The 17,249-nt window shown below is 43.1% G+C and overlaps 2 protein-coding genes across 5 annotated transcripts in view; one reads left to right on the top strand and one right to left on the bottom strand.

The window, feature by feature from the left end:
* Nucleotides 1-2,341, bottom strand: part of EVC2 (EvC ciliary complex subunit 2) — a 150,094-nt gene extending 147,753 nt beyond the window's left edge. For all 3 annotated transcript variants that reach the window (XM_067556406.1, XM_067556407.1, XM_067556405.1), the window contains exon 1: nt 1,864-2,341. In XM_067556406.1, the coding sequence (XP_067412507.1) occupies nt 1,864-2,253 (390 nt within the window). In that variant the 5' untranslated portion in view covers nt 2,254-2,341. The remainder of the gene's footprint in view (nt 1-1,863) is intronic.
* A 350-nt stretch (nt 2,342-2,691) lies between these two features.
* Nucleotides 2,692-17,249, top strand: part of EVC (EvC ciliary complex subunit 1) — an 82,819-nt gene continuing 68,261 nt past the window's right edge. For both annotated transcript variants that reach the window (XM_067556409.1, XM_067556411.1), the window contains exons 1-3: nt 2,692-2,909; nt 10,550-10,678; nt 16,991-17,074. In XM_067556409.1, the coding sequence (XP_067412510.1) occupies nt 2,721-2,909; nt 10,550-10,678; nt 16,991-17,074 (402 nt within the window). In that variant the 5' untranslated portion in view covers nt 2,692-2,720. The remainder of the gene's footprint in view (nt 2,910-10,549; nt 10,679-16,990; nt 17,075-17,249) is intronic.

The raw sequence follows: 17,249 nt of genomic DNA on the forward strand, positions 1-17,249 counted from the left end.
AGAATAATCAAGATTTTGAATAGTATTTCAGAAGAAATGCAAAATAAAATCCTGAATTTATCAAGTGCCATGGAATTAGTAGCAAGCAATGTTCTTGCTCCTCAAAAAATGAAAGCATCTGAAAGCAAATTGAAGGAGCTATGTGATGAAGTTGAAATCATTGCCAAGGAACATGAAATTGCTATTTCAGGTCAAAAGTCACAACTGCTGAGCAGAGCAATACAAAAACAGCAAGATGACCTAACAAAATATCCTCCAAACTGCTCTTGCTTTTTGTTTCTAGTCAGTCATCTACACATGATGTTCCCAAGAGCACTCAAGTATCTATAAAATCTGATTTCTATTATCCCGTTCTGGACAGAATTTTTGCTGAGCTTGACAGATGATTAACCTCTAACTTCAGTTTGCTTTCTGCACTAACCCAAAAAGTGAAATTTTCTTGATTATGAGAAACTGAAAATAATTGCAGATCACTATGGATCCTCCATTACCTAGGGAGCTGGTATAATCTTCATCCCTAGGGGTTCTTAAGACCCAGCTTGACAGAGCCCTGGCTCAGATGATTTAGTTGGTGTTGGTCCTGCTTTTAGCAGGAGGTTGACTGGATGACCTCCTGAGTTCCCTTCCAATCCTGATCTTCTATGATTCTATGAACAGGCACCAATTTTGGCAATCTGTATGCAGAAGTCAAAGTTGCCAAGAAGCACACTGCACCAAAAAAATTGACTTCAATTTCTGAATTCTGGAATGTTCTCAATTCCTTACTAAAGGGTTACCAGTCTTTGATGTCTACTGATAGATATTGTATTGAGCCTTCCAGTTTCTACAGCATCAAATGAGAGGTACTACTTCTCTGTGCTCAAGAGAGTAAAGGACTACATAAGATCCAAAATGGGAGATGGACACATAAGTGATTTAATAATTTTAACCTGTGAATGTGAAGCTTCAGAACACCTGGATATCAACAAGGCCATTGATAATTTTGCCAAGAGGAGATCATGGCGTTAACCATTGTTTTAACTCATATCTGGAGTGGGTTTTTTTGTTTGTTTTCAATAATTTACTTATCTTTAACACTTTTGGAACAAATTAACTCTCTCATTCTCCTCTTCACAATTTGGAATATAAGACATTTAAAAACAATTGCAGTGATAAGCAGATTTTATTTATTTTTATTTATCTCTGCTAAAGATAATGTACAAAGTATCAAACTTGTATTTCTGATATTTGTGTAAGGCTCCAAAACTGGTATTTCAAGGCTTGGGATTAGGAATCTTGTTTGCTGTATTATCTCCTGATTGTTCTAAATTTATAAATAAATTTAAAATACGGCTTTAATTGGTGTTCATATATATATTTTTCCTTTCTTTCTATAGGAATTAGATACAATGCTCCTGTCAGCTAATTTCTAAATTTTGGAGTTTTGGGGGTATTTTTTGGTAGTTAAGAATTTTCAGGTGCCCACGAAGCACCTGGAATCATGGTTAAAATCTCCCTCCGCCCCCCCAAACACACACACCCCAAAATCCAAAAAGGTGCTCCTGATACCAAGACGGCCTAACTTTTAGAAATGCTGAATGCTCAGTATCTCTGACAATCAGATTTGAAGTATCCTGAAGTTCGGCTCCCAAGATCAGCAGATGCCTTTGAACATCTGGACCGTCCTGTCTGTACAATTCAGGTTCCAAGTCTGATAAAACGGGGCTCTCCCTGCCTCTTCCCAGTTAAGGGTGTGAAGTTCGAATTGCTACGCTGACCTCTGGAAAGGCACAAGGGTATCAGCACTTCGCACCTCCAAAGGGCTCTGCGGGCAGGACCTAAGAAACCCTCAAACGCCTCCGGCCAGCAGCGTTAGCCTCTTACCTGAGCTGATGGCTCGCGGGACCGAACCTTGGCGGCGCAGCAGGGGCTGTGTGAGCTGCACCTTCCGCCGCTCCGCAGGCAGGGACCCCTGCCGCGGGGTGACTCGGGTGGGGAAGGAGGAAACCTCCAGCCAGCGGCCAGGGCCACCGAGACCTTGGGCCCGGCCATAAGACGAGGGAGGTCTCCGAGCAGCGGGCGCCTCGTGGGCAAACGCTGCCTCCCAGCCAAGTCTTTGCAAAGGGGAGGATGCTGCTGCCCGAGGCAAAGGGGGTCTGAGGCCGAGGAGGCCCGGGCCGGGAGCAGCAGCAGCAGCAGCACTCGCACGAAGTGGCCTGCTGTCAGCAGAGTCACCGGCGGGGAGCGGAGCCCCCCTGCAGCCGCGGCTCGCATGAGAACGGCGCAGGGGAAGAAGCCGGCCCTGCGGCTTCCGCAGCGCCCCCGGGGCGGGCGCGGTAACCCCTTCCCCAGTGGAGCGCGGAGAGGCGCGGCGCGGCGCTGCTGCCGCTACCAAGTTAGCGGCCTGCAGAAACTTTCCAGGGGGTCCGTCCGGCTACAGAGCAGGCCGAGCTGCCGAGGAGCCGAGCCACAGATCGGCCGCAATCGACATCTGCTGCCGCGATCGGTCTTCTCCTCCTCCTCCTCCTCCTCCTCGCAGGCCCAGCTCGGGCAGGGGTGGGCGGGTCACTCCCGAGCGGAGATTCCTTCCCTCCAGGACCGGGAACCACGGCCGCAGGGAGCCGGCTGGGAGCCGGGATGCTCTGGGCTTCCAAACGGGGCGCTGTTGCTGAGCTGCTCCGGGAACTAGTTCGGGGTCCCAAGCGGAGTTGGCGGCCTGAGTCCTCCCTGCGGGGCTGCTCATGGCCTCTGCTGCCGGCCGGGCGCTGCCAGGTCTCTGCCGAAGGGAGATCGGGCTGCACTTCTGGGTGGAATCCTTGCAGCTGGTCCCCGGCCTGCTGGCTGCAGCCGTGCTGCTCGGGCTCGCGTTGGGAGTCGGCGCTGCCTTCCTGCTGCGTTTCTATGTGCTCGGGCCTCTGCTGCACAGCAAGGTACGCGTTGCTTTGTGGGATCTTTGCGGTAGAAGGGTTTGTGTGGGGTGTTTTTTGGTTTTATGAGACCTGAGTGGGTTTGGGTAAATACTGGGTCCTTCCTGATCCTGCCAGGTTTTGGCCTCAGCATCCCGAATCGCACAACCTGAAGTAGAAGTCTGGCCACTTTTTCTGTTCTAAAAAAAATAAACCAGTCTCTGCTATGCAACAGCAACCCAGGGCCCTGGGGTGTAGTTGGGGTTGGCTCTGCTTTGAATAGGGGGTTGGACTAGAATCAGAGGTTCTCAAACTGGGGGGTGGCCCCCCCCTTAGGTGGGACCGGAGTGTATTCTGCGGGGGGCATGAGAAGCTTTAGGGGAAAAAAACTTAGTGCACACATTTTACCCACCGCCATGAATAACTAGCCAAGCTGATCCCTCCAGAGAGATCAGGTCCTCAGCTGGCGCTGTGCATTTGGACGGATTTGTGTTAATCTTGCATAGCATTATACAGAATAATTGCCATCTCTGTACTTTAATCCGCTTTGTATGACGCGGTGTGCACATTTAATTGCAAACATCGATCACCAGGGCAGTTTTGCTTTTATTACAATGGATCGTGGGCTCTGTTTCAATCAATGCCTTGCTGCTTTTCATATTTAGCGAGAGTTGCATGTTGGTTTTTCTTTATCGGTATATGTAATTGTGTGGCGAGGGAGGGGCATAAACTACTCCAGACACAAAGAAGGGAGGCGTGATCAAATAAATTTGAGAAGCACTGGATGAGATGGCTTTCCTGAGGACCCTTCCAACCCTAATCTTCTATGATTCTATGGCCCTGGTCTGTCACCTGGCTCAAGCCTGTTTTTGGTCTCTAAGTCTACAAATGTTAATGGCTCCATAGAGAATACATATAAATGCTCCTATTGTATCAATATCTGGCGCATTACACGTTCTGGCACAACAGCGTTGCAAAACCCCAGACCTGACACCTGAAGTCTACTGAATCTAGCTGGCTGCACACAAGAAAATCTGCATCCCACCATAATAATGCGGCAAAATCCCAGGTCTGACACATGGACCCTGCTGGATGCAGCCAGTTTTCAGCCCCCCACTACTCAAATTCCTTTGCTTAAATAGACAACAAATGTGGGTGCTCCTACTGCTCAAAAACACTTTTATAACCAATACATTTTGTAATGCAGCAACATCCCAAAACTTGGTTCCTGCTAGATCCAGCCAGTTGTTGGCACCCATTGCCTAAATTCCACTAGCTGGCCAAACAGGCTTTATATATAGCCTGTTGCACCTTCAAAATCCAGACCCTACATGCCCCAGAGCAACAATGCCACAAAATTTAAATTCAGCATCTGAATCCGTTGGGACCTAGCTGAGTTTTGTCCAGAGACCCAGAAATTACACTGCCAGAATTAAGAGTAAGTGTATTTTTCTACCACATTTTGAACCCTGACACATCCTGGTACAAGAAAGTTGCAAAAGTCTTATTTGGCACCTGTGTCCTGATGGATCTAAGCAATTTTTCACTCCTCAGTTTTACAATCTATATTTAATACATATGCAGCTTCTCCTAGTCCACCACAATAATGCCAGTCCTAACATCTCATGGAGCAACAACACTACAAAAAAACCACACTGAGCAACTGAATTCACCTAGGTCCAGCGGGGTTTTGGCACTGAGGTCCTGAAGTATAACATTACTATGCTGTCAAATTGGAATCTTCACTTACACAAATTCATCTCCTTTGAACAACAGGATATCTTTTGGGCCATCACAAGTGTGTGTCAGTAATGTTACTTATACTTATGAGATAACATAAGTAGCTGGATGAAAAGGAGTGAGCTCAAACTCAGACTGTATAAAATAGAGGTAGGAAGAGGGTGGCAGTTAGAGGAGCTGCAGGTCTGTCTCCATCACCCACTGAAGATTTATTTACTCTTATTTGTTGAGAAGGTGCATGGCCTGGAGTTCCCTTGAGACTTTTTACTTGCTCCTAGATACCAAAAAGCAGCTGTGCCATTTTCCAACTTCAGCTACATTGGAAAATGTGCCTTTTTTTAACTACTACAGACCTACCCATTCTGATCCACATATGCACTATCTTTACACTAGACTACATCAGGATATTCTCTACTGCGTTGTACTCTAGGATGTTCATGTACTACAGAGATGAGGGCTGCATAAGTATCTATGTGTGCGTGGAGAGGGAGCTCAAGGTGAAGGCCATACGAATGTTTCAGATGGTCTGACAGACAGCAACCTGCTTACTAGGATATTTAAATAGACATGAGGTCGCCCCAGTTGTCTACATTTTTTGCTGGCTCCCTATCCAATAGCGGATCTGCCTCAAGAGCCTGTTTCCAGAAGATAAAGCCCTCAATCAACTGGAGCAACTCTGTGTCAAAGATTGCTTCTTTTTCTGTCACTCACCTCAGCTGCTGTGATAAGACTGGCATGACAAGAGTCTCAAGTGAAACTCTTGGTAGCCTAACATTTTCAGCCGCAGACTCTCAACTCTAGAACTCCTCATATATTTGCACTTAAACTGATTTAACCCTTGCTTAAATCAGTTTATCTTCATTTAGTAATTTATTGACACAAACTAAACAGATTTAAGGATTAAACTCATTTAAGAGTGTCTACATTAGGGGGTTTGTATCTGTTTCTGTTATTCTGCAAATGCCATACATGAGAGAGAGACCTGTATAATTAGATTATTTTAAAATCAATTTAGCTAAACTCCTGCAACTTTTCTTTGTACTCCATCTTGTCACCTTTAGGGTGCAATGGAGGATTTGCCTGGTTTGCAGAAGTCTTCCAGAAATAAAGTTGACCACAGAATAGCCAATGTCTTCTCCAGGAAACAAATGAGAACAATCACACTTACAAAGCAGCAAAATGAATGGGTGAATGGAGAGAACTGTCACTTTTAAACCTGGAGACCATGGTGTCATAGTAATAATACATGAGGTAGAAGAATGAGGCATATTATATACATTTTACAGCTTGCTTGGGGTGAAACTGGTATTTAGTGTTTTCCAAAGCACATGCTCTGTTGGATATACATTTGTCTGATTTTTAGACTTCTTTGGGGAAATACTTACATTTTCATTTTCTTTTAAAAACTAACCCTGATTGTTTATAGTTCTTTCTGGCAATGTTTCTTTAGACTTCAGCATTATTTACATTGCACATACCCATAGAATTATTTACAGGTTATTTTTTGGGAACAGAGTAATTGATTTCTCTTGGTTTGTTCCTGCTCTGCATCAGACTTAGACCTATATAATATTGAGTTAATTTAATGCAACAGTGGTTGGCATTGACACAGCTGGAGGATCTAGTGCCATGCAGAGTGTTCTCTCTGCATTCAGTGGGTGGTTTGTTTTTCTTTTGCCACACCTCTTTTTATAACCATAGTTAATCTGCTCCACACATATACACACGTGAAACAGGGCTGATCATAATTAGGCCTGGTGTGAGAGAAGAATACTTTTGTAGTACCATCTGCTTTCAAGTGGAAGATTTGAAACTCTGCTTGAGGCTATGCTTTTGCCTGGTAATGGATGCACTTCAGATACTGACTGGATCAATGCATCCTATGGAGATGGAAGCTTCTCTGATTCAATTGCTTATTTTTCTTTCCCAGATAGATGGTATCTTTATATTGCTGTCACTGTTGGCTCAGTATAGCTAAGGTCAGCAAAAGGATAGGATTTGTATTCACCTGTCTGGTCACTCAGATACTATGGTCATAAGGTGAGTATTTAAAAAGAAGTCACTGGCAGTGATTTCCAGCAGTGTTCTGTTCTTCTGTAATACCCTCCAGTCAGTTTTACCCTGTACCTACAAACTTACTTTTTGAGTTAGAGTTTGTCCAGTCATGAGATTCTGGTAGATTAGCTTGATGAGGTGCTACAGGAATTGTTGTTAGACCGGGGTGGATAAAAATCAATGATTTAAAAAAAAAAAAATTAAAATCAATAAAATACTAAATTTCTCTCTCATTTAAAAAATAACTGTTACAATTAAATCTCATCATAAACACGCTAAACCTACATTTACAGTCTCATAAAAATGAATTAATGGCTCTTGTCTGTCCAGCCTAACTACCAACTCTTGCTTCTTGAAAGTTCTGGGCTTTCAGTTTCTGTTTTAGTTTCTGTTTCTCAGCTGACTAAGGTCACATGTGCAAAGACACAGGCTGGATAGGATTGTTGTTGTTCTGTGCTTATGTTGTGGTGGAACTGGGCCAAGCAAGGCAGAGGAGTTAGTGAAGACACTGTCTTAAAGGCACAGAGAGGATATTTTCATCATTTGGTATCATTCACTCAATGCTGCAAACGTGGCAAAGATGAGAAGATACTTAGAAGAAGAAGAAACGGAAGGGTGCTCCTTAATAACACTGGCTGCAGTGTCCATTTAATGCATCTTTTAGCCAAAGACTTAAGTACATCTTCTCCAAGAATAAAAGAAAATGTTGTTAAAGTCACAAAATACTTTCGTAACAACCATTTTGCTTCAGCTTCACTGAAGAGAGCAGGAGGATCCAAACTAATTCTCCCTCAAGATGCTCTATGGAATTCTGTGGTTGATTGTTTTGAACAATTTATTAAGAACTGGCCTATTCTCATAACTTTGTGAAGAAAACTGTGATAAAATAGATGGAAGTATCTCATCCAAAGTATCTAACATTGGATTAAAGAGGAATGTAGAGGATATGCTCAGTATACTGAAGACTATATCCATAACCATAAACTTCAGAGAAATTGTTTCTGTATTACTGATGCTGTCGAAATTTGGAAGGCACTTCAAGAGACATTGAAGAAAGAAATACCTCCCAGAAAGTTAAACAGCAGGCAATAAAGAAGCAAATGGATCAAGCACTAACTCCACTTCATTTTCTTGCAAACATTCTCGACCCCAGGTATAAAGGTAGATGCCTAACTTCTGAAGAAGATGCTGCTGCCATGCCAAGGGCATCTCAAAATCACTCCTCAGTTATGCCAGTCATAATAAATTTCAGGGCTGGAGCAGCACCATTGAAACAGTACATGTTTACTGATGATGTTTTGAACAGTCACTCCCCTGAATTGGTGGAAATCATTAGCCAGGCCCCTTGAAACAGAGTTCCTTCAGTTGCTAAGCCAACTTTTCACAGCAGTAGCTTCCTCAGCAGGCACAGAGAGAATATTTTCATCGTTTGGTATTATTCACTCAAAGCTAAGAAATCGACTGGGAGTTGAAAAAGCAGGAAAACTCATATTTCTGTTTCAGTCTATGAATAAAAATGACAGTGGGAGTGAGGAAGATGAGAGCTAGTTGTAGAAGTTTTAAGGACACTGTATGTTTAATGTTGTGATGACTTGTCTGTTAGAGTTGATAAAATTTGAAGAAAAAGAAAAAAAAAAAGTTTGACAGCCATCAGCCGGCAACTCAGGAGAGTGCTGCAATTGCAGATGTGAAACATTTATGTAACATTTAAGATTTAGTTTAATAAAATACAAGTGCTATTGTGTGTTTGTGTGTGTGATTTAGTTCTTACCATTCCTAATGTACTGCTGCTGCATCTGCAGCTTGACACAGGTAATGAGTACTATGTACTATTTCCTAAATTAATAAAAATCAAGTTATCTAAAAATTACACAAAATATACCCTCCTAGATGTTGTAAAATGCTGTACTGAGTTGTAAATTTAGTGATCAGATTTGCACCATTGTTTAAGAAATGTGAAGAAGTATCAGTGGGAAACTTGATTTAAATCAGTGATTTTCTTGGTATTCACCCTGTGTTAGACCTTGTTTATTCAGCATCTTTATTAATGATCTATAAGAAGAAGGCACATTCACTACGTTCATAATAAATTGGGAGGACAAAAAGCAGTGGAAAGGAGAGAGCTAAAGGGATTAAAATTGTGGACAGGAAATAGAGACGTTCAACCTGGAAAAAATGCAAGCTAATGCACTTGGGATAAATTATCCAATTTATAGGTGTTCAGTGGGAAATAAATACTTGTAAAATTGTATTGATGAGAAATAGCTATGGCTGAAAGTGGGCAGCAGACTGGATATGAACCTGCAAGAAAATAGGAGACAAGAAATGCAAATGCCACTTTTGGACTACAAATCAAAAGCATTTTGTCACTGTACTAGAAAAATGAACTTTTTTATTTTACTATCTAGCACTGATAAAACTGTACATAGAATATGATATACAGTTCTAGGCACCTCAGTGTTTGAGAGATGATGGGAGAGAAGTCATTGGAAAGAATAAAAATGATTGGGATAAGTAGGGGCTGGAGGGATTGAATGATATGGAAAGGTACTAAAAAAAACAAAACAAAAAACAACTTATTACATTCTGTATTGTGTGACCAGTCAATTACTAGAAGGGAGTTTCAGTTTCTATAACAAAACTGGACTGAGAGGTGGAAAGTGGCCTAGGCAATATCTTTTGAAGAGCTCAACAAACACCTTGCAAAATGCAGATATGAGGCAGGAGATGGAAATTAAGTCAACGAAGGGAAGTTGAAGGGCATTTACATGGGCTGCAGAGCCCCTCATTTTCTTCCCCCCCAAAAAACCTTGAGCCACCATGTTTGCCTAACTATAGTATCACATTCTATTTCTAGTCTATATAGGTTCTCATACCGTGCTCATCTCTGTAGTATCTGAGTGCCTTTCAATAATTCATTACACCATATGTCAAGGGTGGTTTGTTCTCTCATCTTCTCTGCAGGGAGAAAGAGCATGCAATGGAGAGTTTTGGTAGCCGTTTTGTTTAATATACATGTTGCCATGTGATTGTTAGAGAAGGCAGGTCAAAGAAATGCACTTTGCAATTGGAGTGGAAGATGGTTATGGTTCTTAGCGCCTGTGGGAGCTCATGCCATAGTGCCAGACCTGCACAGATGAGATTTATCCTTATTTATAGAAAGAGTCACTGAGGAATCACATGGAACAATGGTCCTCATCCCAGAACTTTAGATGAGCTTTTAGATATCCTAGACCCAGGCCATTGAGTGCCATCAAGAGACAGACCAAGACCTGGAACTTGACTCAATAATCGACGAGAAGCTAGTTTAAAGAGTGGTGAACAGGTTTGATGTGCATGCAGTATCCTGTACTGCTGAGGAGACACACTACAGTGTTCTGTACTGGTTGGAATTTCCTAAGCAGTGAGGGTTTCAAACCGATAGCTTTTCTCACCCCTCCCCTATCTGGTCCATGGTATGTTCTCACTAACTTTTCCTAGTCCATTGCTTAGGTCCAAAACCCTTTATACACCTGTGTAACTTCATCATTGCCACACCTTAATATTGAAATCATTTGATGCTGGAGAGCAGAAAGAAGGTTTGTAGGCACTGAACGTGCCTTTTTCACCTTTCCATGGGCCAAGTATCCCACTCTGGGGGAGAAGCGTAAATCAAATGCAGAAAAACTAAAGATACTAAGGAATGCTTCCTCGATCTATAAGCATATTATTCATTGTCTGAAAACTGAAATAATTAGTCTAAAATAATAATTCGTACCTAACTTTAACAGGCACAAGATATCACTCTAAATAAAACGGGATCATCTAAGATGTCAGATGAATGTAGGTGATGAGAATTCTATTTTATTTTTTCTGCTTTGGGATTTCAGAAAGATGATTCTCAAAGGCTTCTGGAAAGCTCCCACTCTGATGTACACGGACATCTTTCTGAAAACATACCCTCACTGCGAAAGAAGAAAACAGAAATTCAAATGTCAGGAGAGGAAATGGTGGTGGAAGTAAGATTGTATTCCTTTTGTAGATGTCTATTTGGTCTGGTATTCTCGCTTACTTAGCAGCTGATTCAAATGCCCTAGATTTCAGCAGGCTTGGGAGATGTCCCTTCTAGAGAGTTATGATAGTTCTCATACAAATGCTATGATAAAGAGACTGGAAACAGAATGCAATAGATCAGAGACTCTGAACAAAGGAATAAGGGCCCTGATCCTATTATCTGTTGATAAATGGAAATATAATTTCACTTACATTTACCTGGCCCAATTCCAGTGTCTGTCTTCAGGCAAAATTCCAATTCAAATCCATGGGAATTATTTCCCCAAATCCTCATCTCACTCTACCATCATATTATGAATTGAAGGGAATTGAAGTAGCCATTAGTCTCACTTCTCCTTACCTATAACAACCTGGCCATCACCTTGCAAATTTGGATGTTTCTCCTGAAGTATTTTTCATCTGACTTTAAATTATTAGAATTCACAGAGGAGTAGGAGCCTGTAATCTAATTACATGAATGCACAAAACTAGGGAAGTTGACCATAAAAGACTGAAGCCTTGATGCTCTAGTCTGGTGGTTCCCAGACATTTTCCCTGCATGTCCCTTTTTCAGATGTGTTGTTTCCCACTACCCCAGAGAGTTGGAGTTTTAAAATGATGCCCTCTCTGCAGTGTGACCTCACATGCACTGTATGTGCAAGGTCATGCCACAAGAAGGATGCCATTTTGCTTTACAAAAGAGCATCCTCTGGACTGCATAACCTCACACACATACAGTGCGTGCGAGGTCATGCTGCATGGAGGGCACCATTTTGTAGAGCAAAATAGCATCCTCCGTGCAACATGACCTCATGCATATGGTGTAAAATGGCCTCCTCGGCACATTCGGGATTGCCGTGACCCCATCTGCTGATGAAGCGACCGCATTTGGAGTCATGACCCACAGTTTGGGAACTGCTGCTCTAGCCCTTCTTCAGGTAACACTCCCCTTGAACTCACTAGAACTCTCGAGTACTGCAGGACTGGGACAAAATATCCAGTATATGGGTAAAAAGGGATCAGAAAACCACAATGCGAAGGTTCTACTCAAGTTTGTTTAGATACTGGGAGCTGGATTCAATTCTGCTCTACTGGAATCCTATTGTTTCCATCTATCTTAGCTAACCGGTTTCTGTGCATGCAGGTGCAGGTTTACTCATTCCTTTTTGTTAAGTGATGCACTTTGAATATTAAAAGGCAGGTTAACTTTTATCATGCTCCTGAGTGTTTACTTAATAACCTTAATGTTCTTTTAAAAGAAAACTATACTGATACAAGAGTGGTTTCTGGGATACATCCAGTTTAGATTTACATTAAATGGAAGAGTATGATGCCTTATAATTTAACCTGTGAAAAATACAGCTATGGTTTTCTTCTGTTATGTCAAATTTCTGGAAAAAAATGTATCTTCTGGCTTGTGAAATGCACTAAATAGCCTTTGCAGTCTAGTCAAACTTCTGTAATATTTCCGGGCCAAAACCAAACCCTGATGGTCCTTAGGAAAGATCTGCCCGGGTCCTGTGCCTAAGGAGTACTACTCAAGGCTGTGGCAAAGGTTCAGTGATTTTGGAGGCTGTCCCTAGGTGTCTGAGAAATCCCCCCAAAAACATGAATCTCACGTTTTGTGTCGCTTCAGGTGTGACATTTTATGCAAATCGGTTCATTAGCTTTGCATATTTGCAAAATTATTTTTAAGCTGAAGTCAAGGGTCTTATAAGGTCAATATATTCGGTCCCAACCAGAGGTGGGGATAAAACACTGAGCTGAACAAAACTTGGCAGCTGAAGGGTGTCTGAGGAGTATTAGGAGGGTTGGATGCTGAGGCAGCTAAGCTTGTGGGGGTTGTCAGTGAAATATGGAGGTAGTGAAGGCAAACTACACACTTGCTGAGCTTGCCTCATTTTACCCCAACCCACTCAGTAAATTTATCTTGCCATAGCTACCTTCCATCTCCACCCAGACACCCCCCACAAATTTAGCTGCGTCGGCTTCCAGCGACCCTCCACAGAGTGCCATACATAGGCAGCAGAAGAATCTCCAGTCAGATCTAGAGACACAGTGAGGGGTCAAATGAACAACTCTATTGAAACACCAGAGCTGGCAACTGGAACTGGAGGACTATCAGGGAGCAAGGAACACCCTCCAGAGATGGCTGGGAATGGGGAAAGCAGAAATTCAACAACTTTAGTTCAAAAGCGTTGGATTTTTTGCAGACTGAGCCTCCCCTTCCGCTAGGGCCCCATGTGTCCTGTGTCTCCCCTGCTTCCCGACTGCTCTGTAGGGGTTACTGCAGCTCCACGAACATGGGAGATAGAGAGGCCAGGAGTTGCAGCTGACTGATAAATGGGAGAGGAGCTAATTATACATCCCCTTCTGCAGCTCCACAGAACCCAGCTGCAGCTAGCATGCTGATATGACTGTCTTCAGGATTAATCAAACTGGTCTGGAGCGCCCCTGGGGTGGCACAATACTCCCAATACAGTAGTCAGGAGTTGGTCCACTATCGCAAAACCCCCAAAATCTGCAAAGGAATCAATCTCACTTTGATGTTCTCAGTTCACTGCCTTTCATTTCAAACTGAGTTGGCTGCTGTCCACACCGTAAAGGGAGTCAGGAATGCAACTGTTTTAAGCATGTGTAGTTAAACTGTTCTTCTGAGTCTGCCCATAAAAATTTAGTTATGCTCACTGTCGGGTGGGTTAGGTCCCCTCCATACCTTTTGGGGCTCTAATTGCTCAGGGAAAGCAAGGCAGTACGGCCCAATGGCCAGAGTCAGTGAGCAGCCCTTTCAGGTCAGGACAGTGATGGTTGCACATTATGTCTGAGTCACCAGTGTCACATGATTCTGGGGGACAGTGGGGCCTGTTGGCTCGTTGGGGGAGTGAGGTGCCACCTAGGAGCATGTGGTGCCCAGGGTAGGGGGCTCAGGCCCTCCCTGCTCTTCTGATCCCTAGCCCAGGGCCCTAATTATGGCAGGGATACATGCCACCGAGTCAGCAGGGTTCCTCCAGCAATACGCTGACTCTTCCCGCAGGTTGGCGTTATCTCCCTTCCCTGGGCTAATTCCTACCCCATCTCCTCCAATGGTGGTTTGTCAGTTGGTCGGGTTTCCAGATCCTTCAATGTGTCCAACCTTCGGGCAGGCAGTTGCAGGTTCCCAGGCTCCTTCTGGGTCTACCGGCTCTCTAATACTCCCAGTTTCCAGGTGTGCTGGTTCCATGGTGGGAGCCTTCAGCAGAGCTCCTTCCTCCTCAGCGGTCAACCCCAAATAAGCCGGGCTGCTCCCTTTTATACTGAGACTGGAGTTGGAGCATGCCCAGCATGATCTAAGGGGTGGGACGTCCTCTGCCCATAATACAGGATCATCTCCCTTGTCTCTAGTGCGGGATAGGTACACCCCATCATATTCAGCCACAGCGTATCCATCCTATTTAGCTGGCCCAGTCCTTAGCTTGTGAATGGAAATTGTTACAAGCACTTTAAATGTAGCCAGTACTTGTTATAGACACTTTACATGTAGAATCATAGAATCATAGAATATTAGAGTTGGAAGGGACCTCAGGAGGTCATCTAGTCCAACCCCCTGCTCAAAGCAGGACTAACCTCAGCTATATCATCCCAACCAGGGCTTTGTCAAGCCTCAGCTTAAAAACCTCTAAGGATGGAGATTCCACCACCTCCCTAGGTAACCCACTCCAGTGCTTCACCACCCTCCTAGTAAAAAACTTTTTCCTAATGTCCAACCTAGACCTCCCGCCCTGCAACTTGAGACCGTTGCTCCTTGTTCTGTCATCTGCCACCACCGAGAACAGCCTAGTCCCATCCTCCCTGGAACCCCCTTTCAGGTAGTTAAAGGCCGCTGTCAAATCCCCCTCACTCTTCTCTTTTGCAGACTAAACAAGCCCAGTTCCCTCAGCCTCTCCTCATAAGTCCTGTGCTCCAGCCCCTAATCATTTTGGTTGCCCTCCGCTGCACTCTCTCTAAGTTGTCCACATCCTTTTTGTAGTTGGGGGCCCAAAACTGGACACAATATTCTAAATGCGGCCTCACCAATGCCGAATAGAGGGGAATAATCACTTCCCGTGACCTGCTGGCAATGCCCCTCCTAATGCAGCCCAATATGCCATTAGCCTTCTTGACAACCAGGGCACACTGCTGACTCATATCCAGCTTTTTATCCACCGTTACCCCCAGGTCCTTTTCTGCAGAGCTGCTGCCTAGCTCGTCGGTCCCCAGTCTATAGCTGTGCATGGGATTCTTCCTTCCTAAGTGGAGGACTCTGCACTTGTCCTTGTTGAACCTCATTAGATTTCTTTTGGCCCAATCCTCCAGTTTGTTTAGGTCACTCTGTATCCTATCCCTACCCTCCAGGGTATCTACCACTCCCCCCAGCTTAGTGTCGTCCGCAAACTTGCTGAGGGTACAATCTACCCCATCTTCCAGATCATTAATAAAGATGTTGAACAAAATCGGCCCCAGGACCGACCCCTGGGGAACTCCGCTTGTGACCAGTTGCCAGCTAGACATGGAGCCATTGATCGCTACTCGTTGAGCCCTATGCTCTAGCCAGTTCTCTATCCATTTTATAGTCCATTCATCCAACCCATACTTCTTTAACTTGCTGGTAAGAATACTGTGTGAGACAGTATCAAAAGCTTTGCTAAAGTCAAGGTATATCACATCCACCGCCTTCCCTACATCCACAGAGCCAGTCACCTCATCATAGAAAGCTGTACTGTAAAGTCTTGATAGGCAATGAATTCCCATTTCAGACATGTGTCCGAGATAGATGACAAATTTATGGCTGAATGGCCAAGTGTTCTTGGACTAGTAATGAACAGCAAATATTTTATATTCACATCAATGATTAGATCTTCTTTTGGGAGCGAGTCTTGTGCAAACACTTTGGCATGTACATAACTTCCTGCATAGCAGTAGTCCTAGTAAAGGACAGAATCAGGCACTTAACAGTAATTTCCATAGTACACTCGTGCAAATAAGCAAGCACTTCTATAGCATGTTTAGTGTTGTTTGAAGGGCTTTTTCCCACTCTTTGCCAAACTAGTTTAAAAAAAAGCCAATTTGTTCAAATTATTGCTGACATAACGTGTTCAAAGGCTAAGCCACCAATTCATTAAATAGCATAGATGAAAAATGCTCTTGTTTAGGTTAGTACTTATCCATTGCAGTAGTACCCGACACCATGTGTTTATGTCTATAAATCAGTGGGACTACTCAGTGTGAGCAAAGGTATGACTATCTAGCCCTCTGAATCTTTCACTTATTGTTGAAGCAAAAAATAAAGAGTTTGAGAGTGAAACAGACATAATGTGCAACCATCAGTACATGACCCATTTTGATTTTCTCTATTTTCTCATTTCATTGTTTATTTTTGGGCTCCCTTAGTGCCTTGCCACTTCTAACAAAAATCCTTGAACTAGGAACTGCATAAATTACAGCAAACCAGATTTTTCCATAAGTAATGAAAAACATACGTTAAAACCCCTCCTAATACTTTGTTCTAAACAGTTTAAGTTACTGTTTGCAGCCCACATTCCCAATGTACTTTGTGTAACCCAAACACACTGCTGATCACCACACTGAAGCTATGCATGAAGAAGAAATGAACCAAAAAGCATGAACAGGAAGTCTGACTGGCTGTCATTTGTAGCAAACAGTCTTATCAGAATATATTATCTATAAAGAGTCCTTTTGAAAGAACTCTGTGTTTTCTCAGGAGGCTTAGTTAAGTGTTTCCCGGTATTTATATTTTAAGTCATTCTTGAAAAATTACTGCCAGTTTTATTTAATCTATTGTTTCTTTATTTAAATTTACAATCCAAATTCCAGGTCAGATCATGGCAGCCTACCCTTAGGAGCCTCCATTACCAATATATGAAGTAATTTCAAAATCTCATAGGAAAACTGGATCTCTCTTTCACTGTGGAGGGAAAGGGAAGGAAAATGAGCTGATAGACCATAGCGTTAGTCACATCCCTTGCTGGAGTAAAATCCTTTTTGGAAGTGGAGCTGCAGTAATAAACTTTCAGAACAATTAGAAAACCATGGAAGGTTCTCCTCCCTTCTTTGGACTTTATGTTGTGACCTGGACCATGAGAAGATTGTTCATGTCAGAATGTAAGTCCAAAGACAATCTGTGATCAACGAAATTTCCAAGCTATGCAACCAAAAGGCCTGCATGTAACTTCTGCTAAAGATCTATTCAGAGCAGCTGCCCTTATGAAAGCTTACAATACTTTTCCGTTGTTTCCATACAGGCAAATGAGTTGTCTTTGAATAGTGATGTCACAGCATTTGCATTAAAAGCAAAAGTCATCTATCCAATCAATCAAAAATTTAGGGTAAGTGTTTAGACTGTTTATGAAAAGTGATGAAAACAATTCTATGAATGTGTAAATTGTAGAGTGGGAAATACTGGAATAAATTTATTATTAAGCCTCTTACTTTACAGTGGATTTTTGTTTATAGCAAATTGACACGTCTTATCCTACGTGGTGCCAGCTGCCCTCAACTGGC

Source organism: Emydura macquarii, unplaced genomic scaffold (genome assembly GCF_026122565.2).
Source record: "Emydura macquarii macquarii isolate MOO-44397 ecotype Brisbane River unplaced genomic scaffold, CSIRO-AGI_Emac_v2 contig_1768, whole genome shotgun sequence".
In the NCBI taxonomy this organism is placed as follows: Eukaryota; Metazoa; Chordata; order Testudines; family Chelidae; genus Emydura; species Emydura macquarii.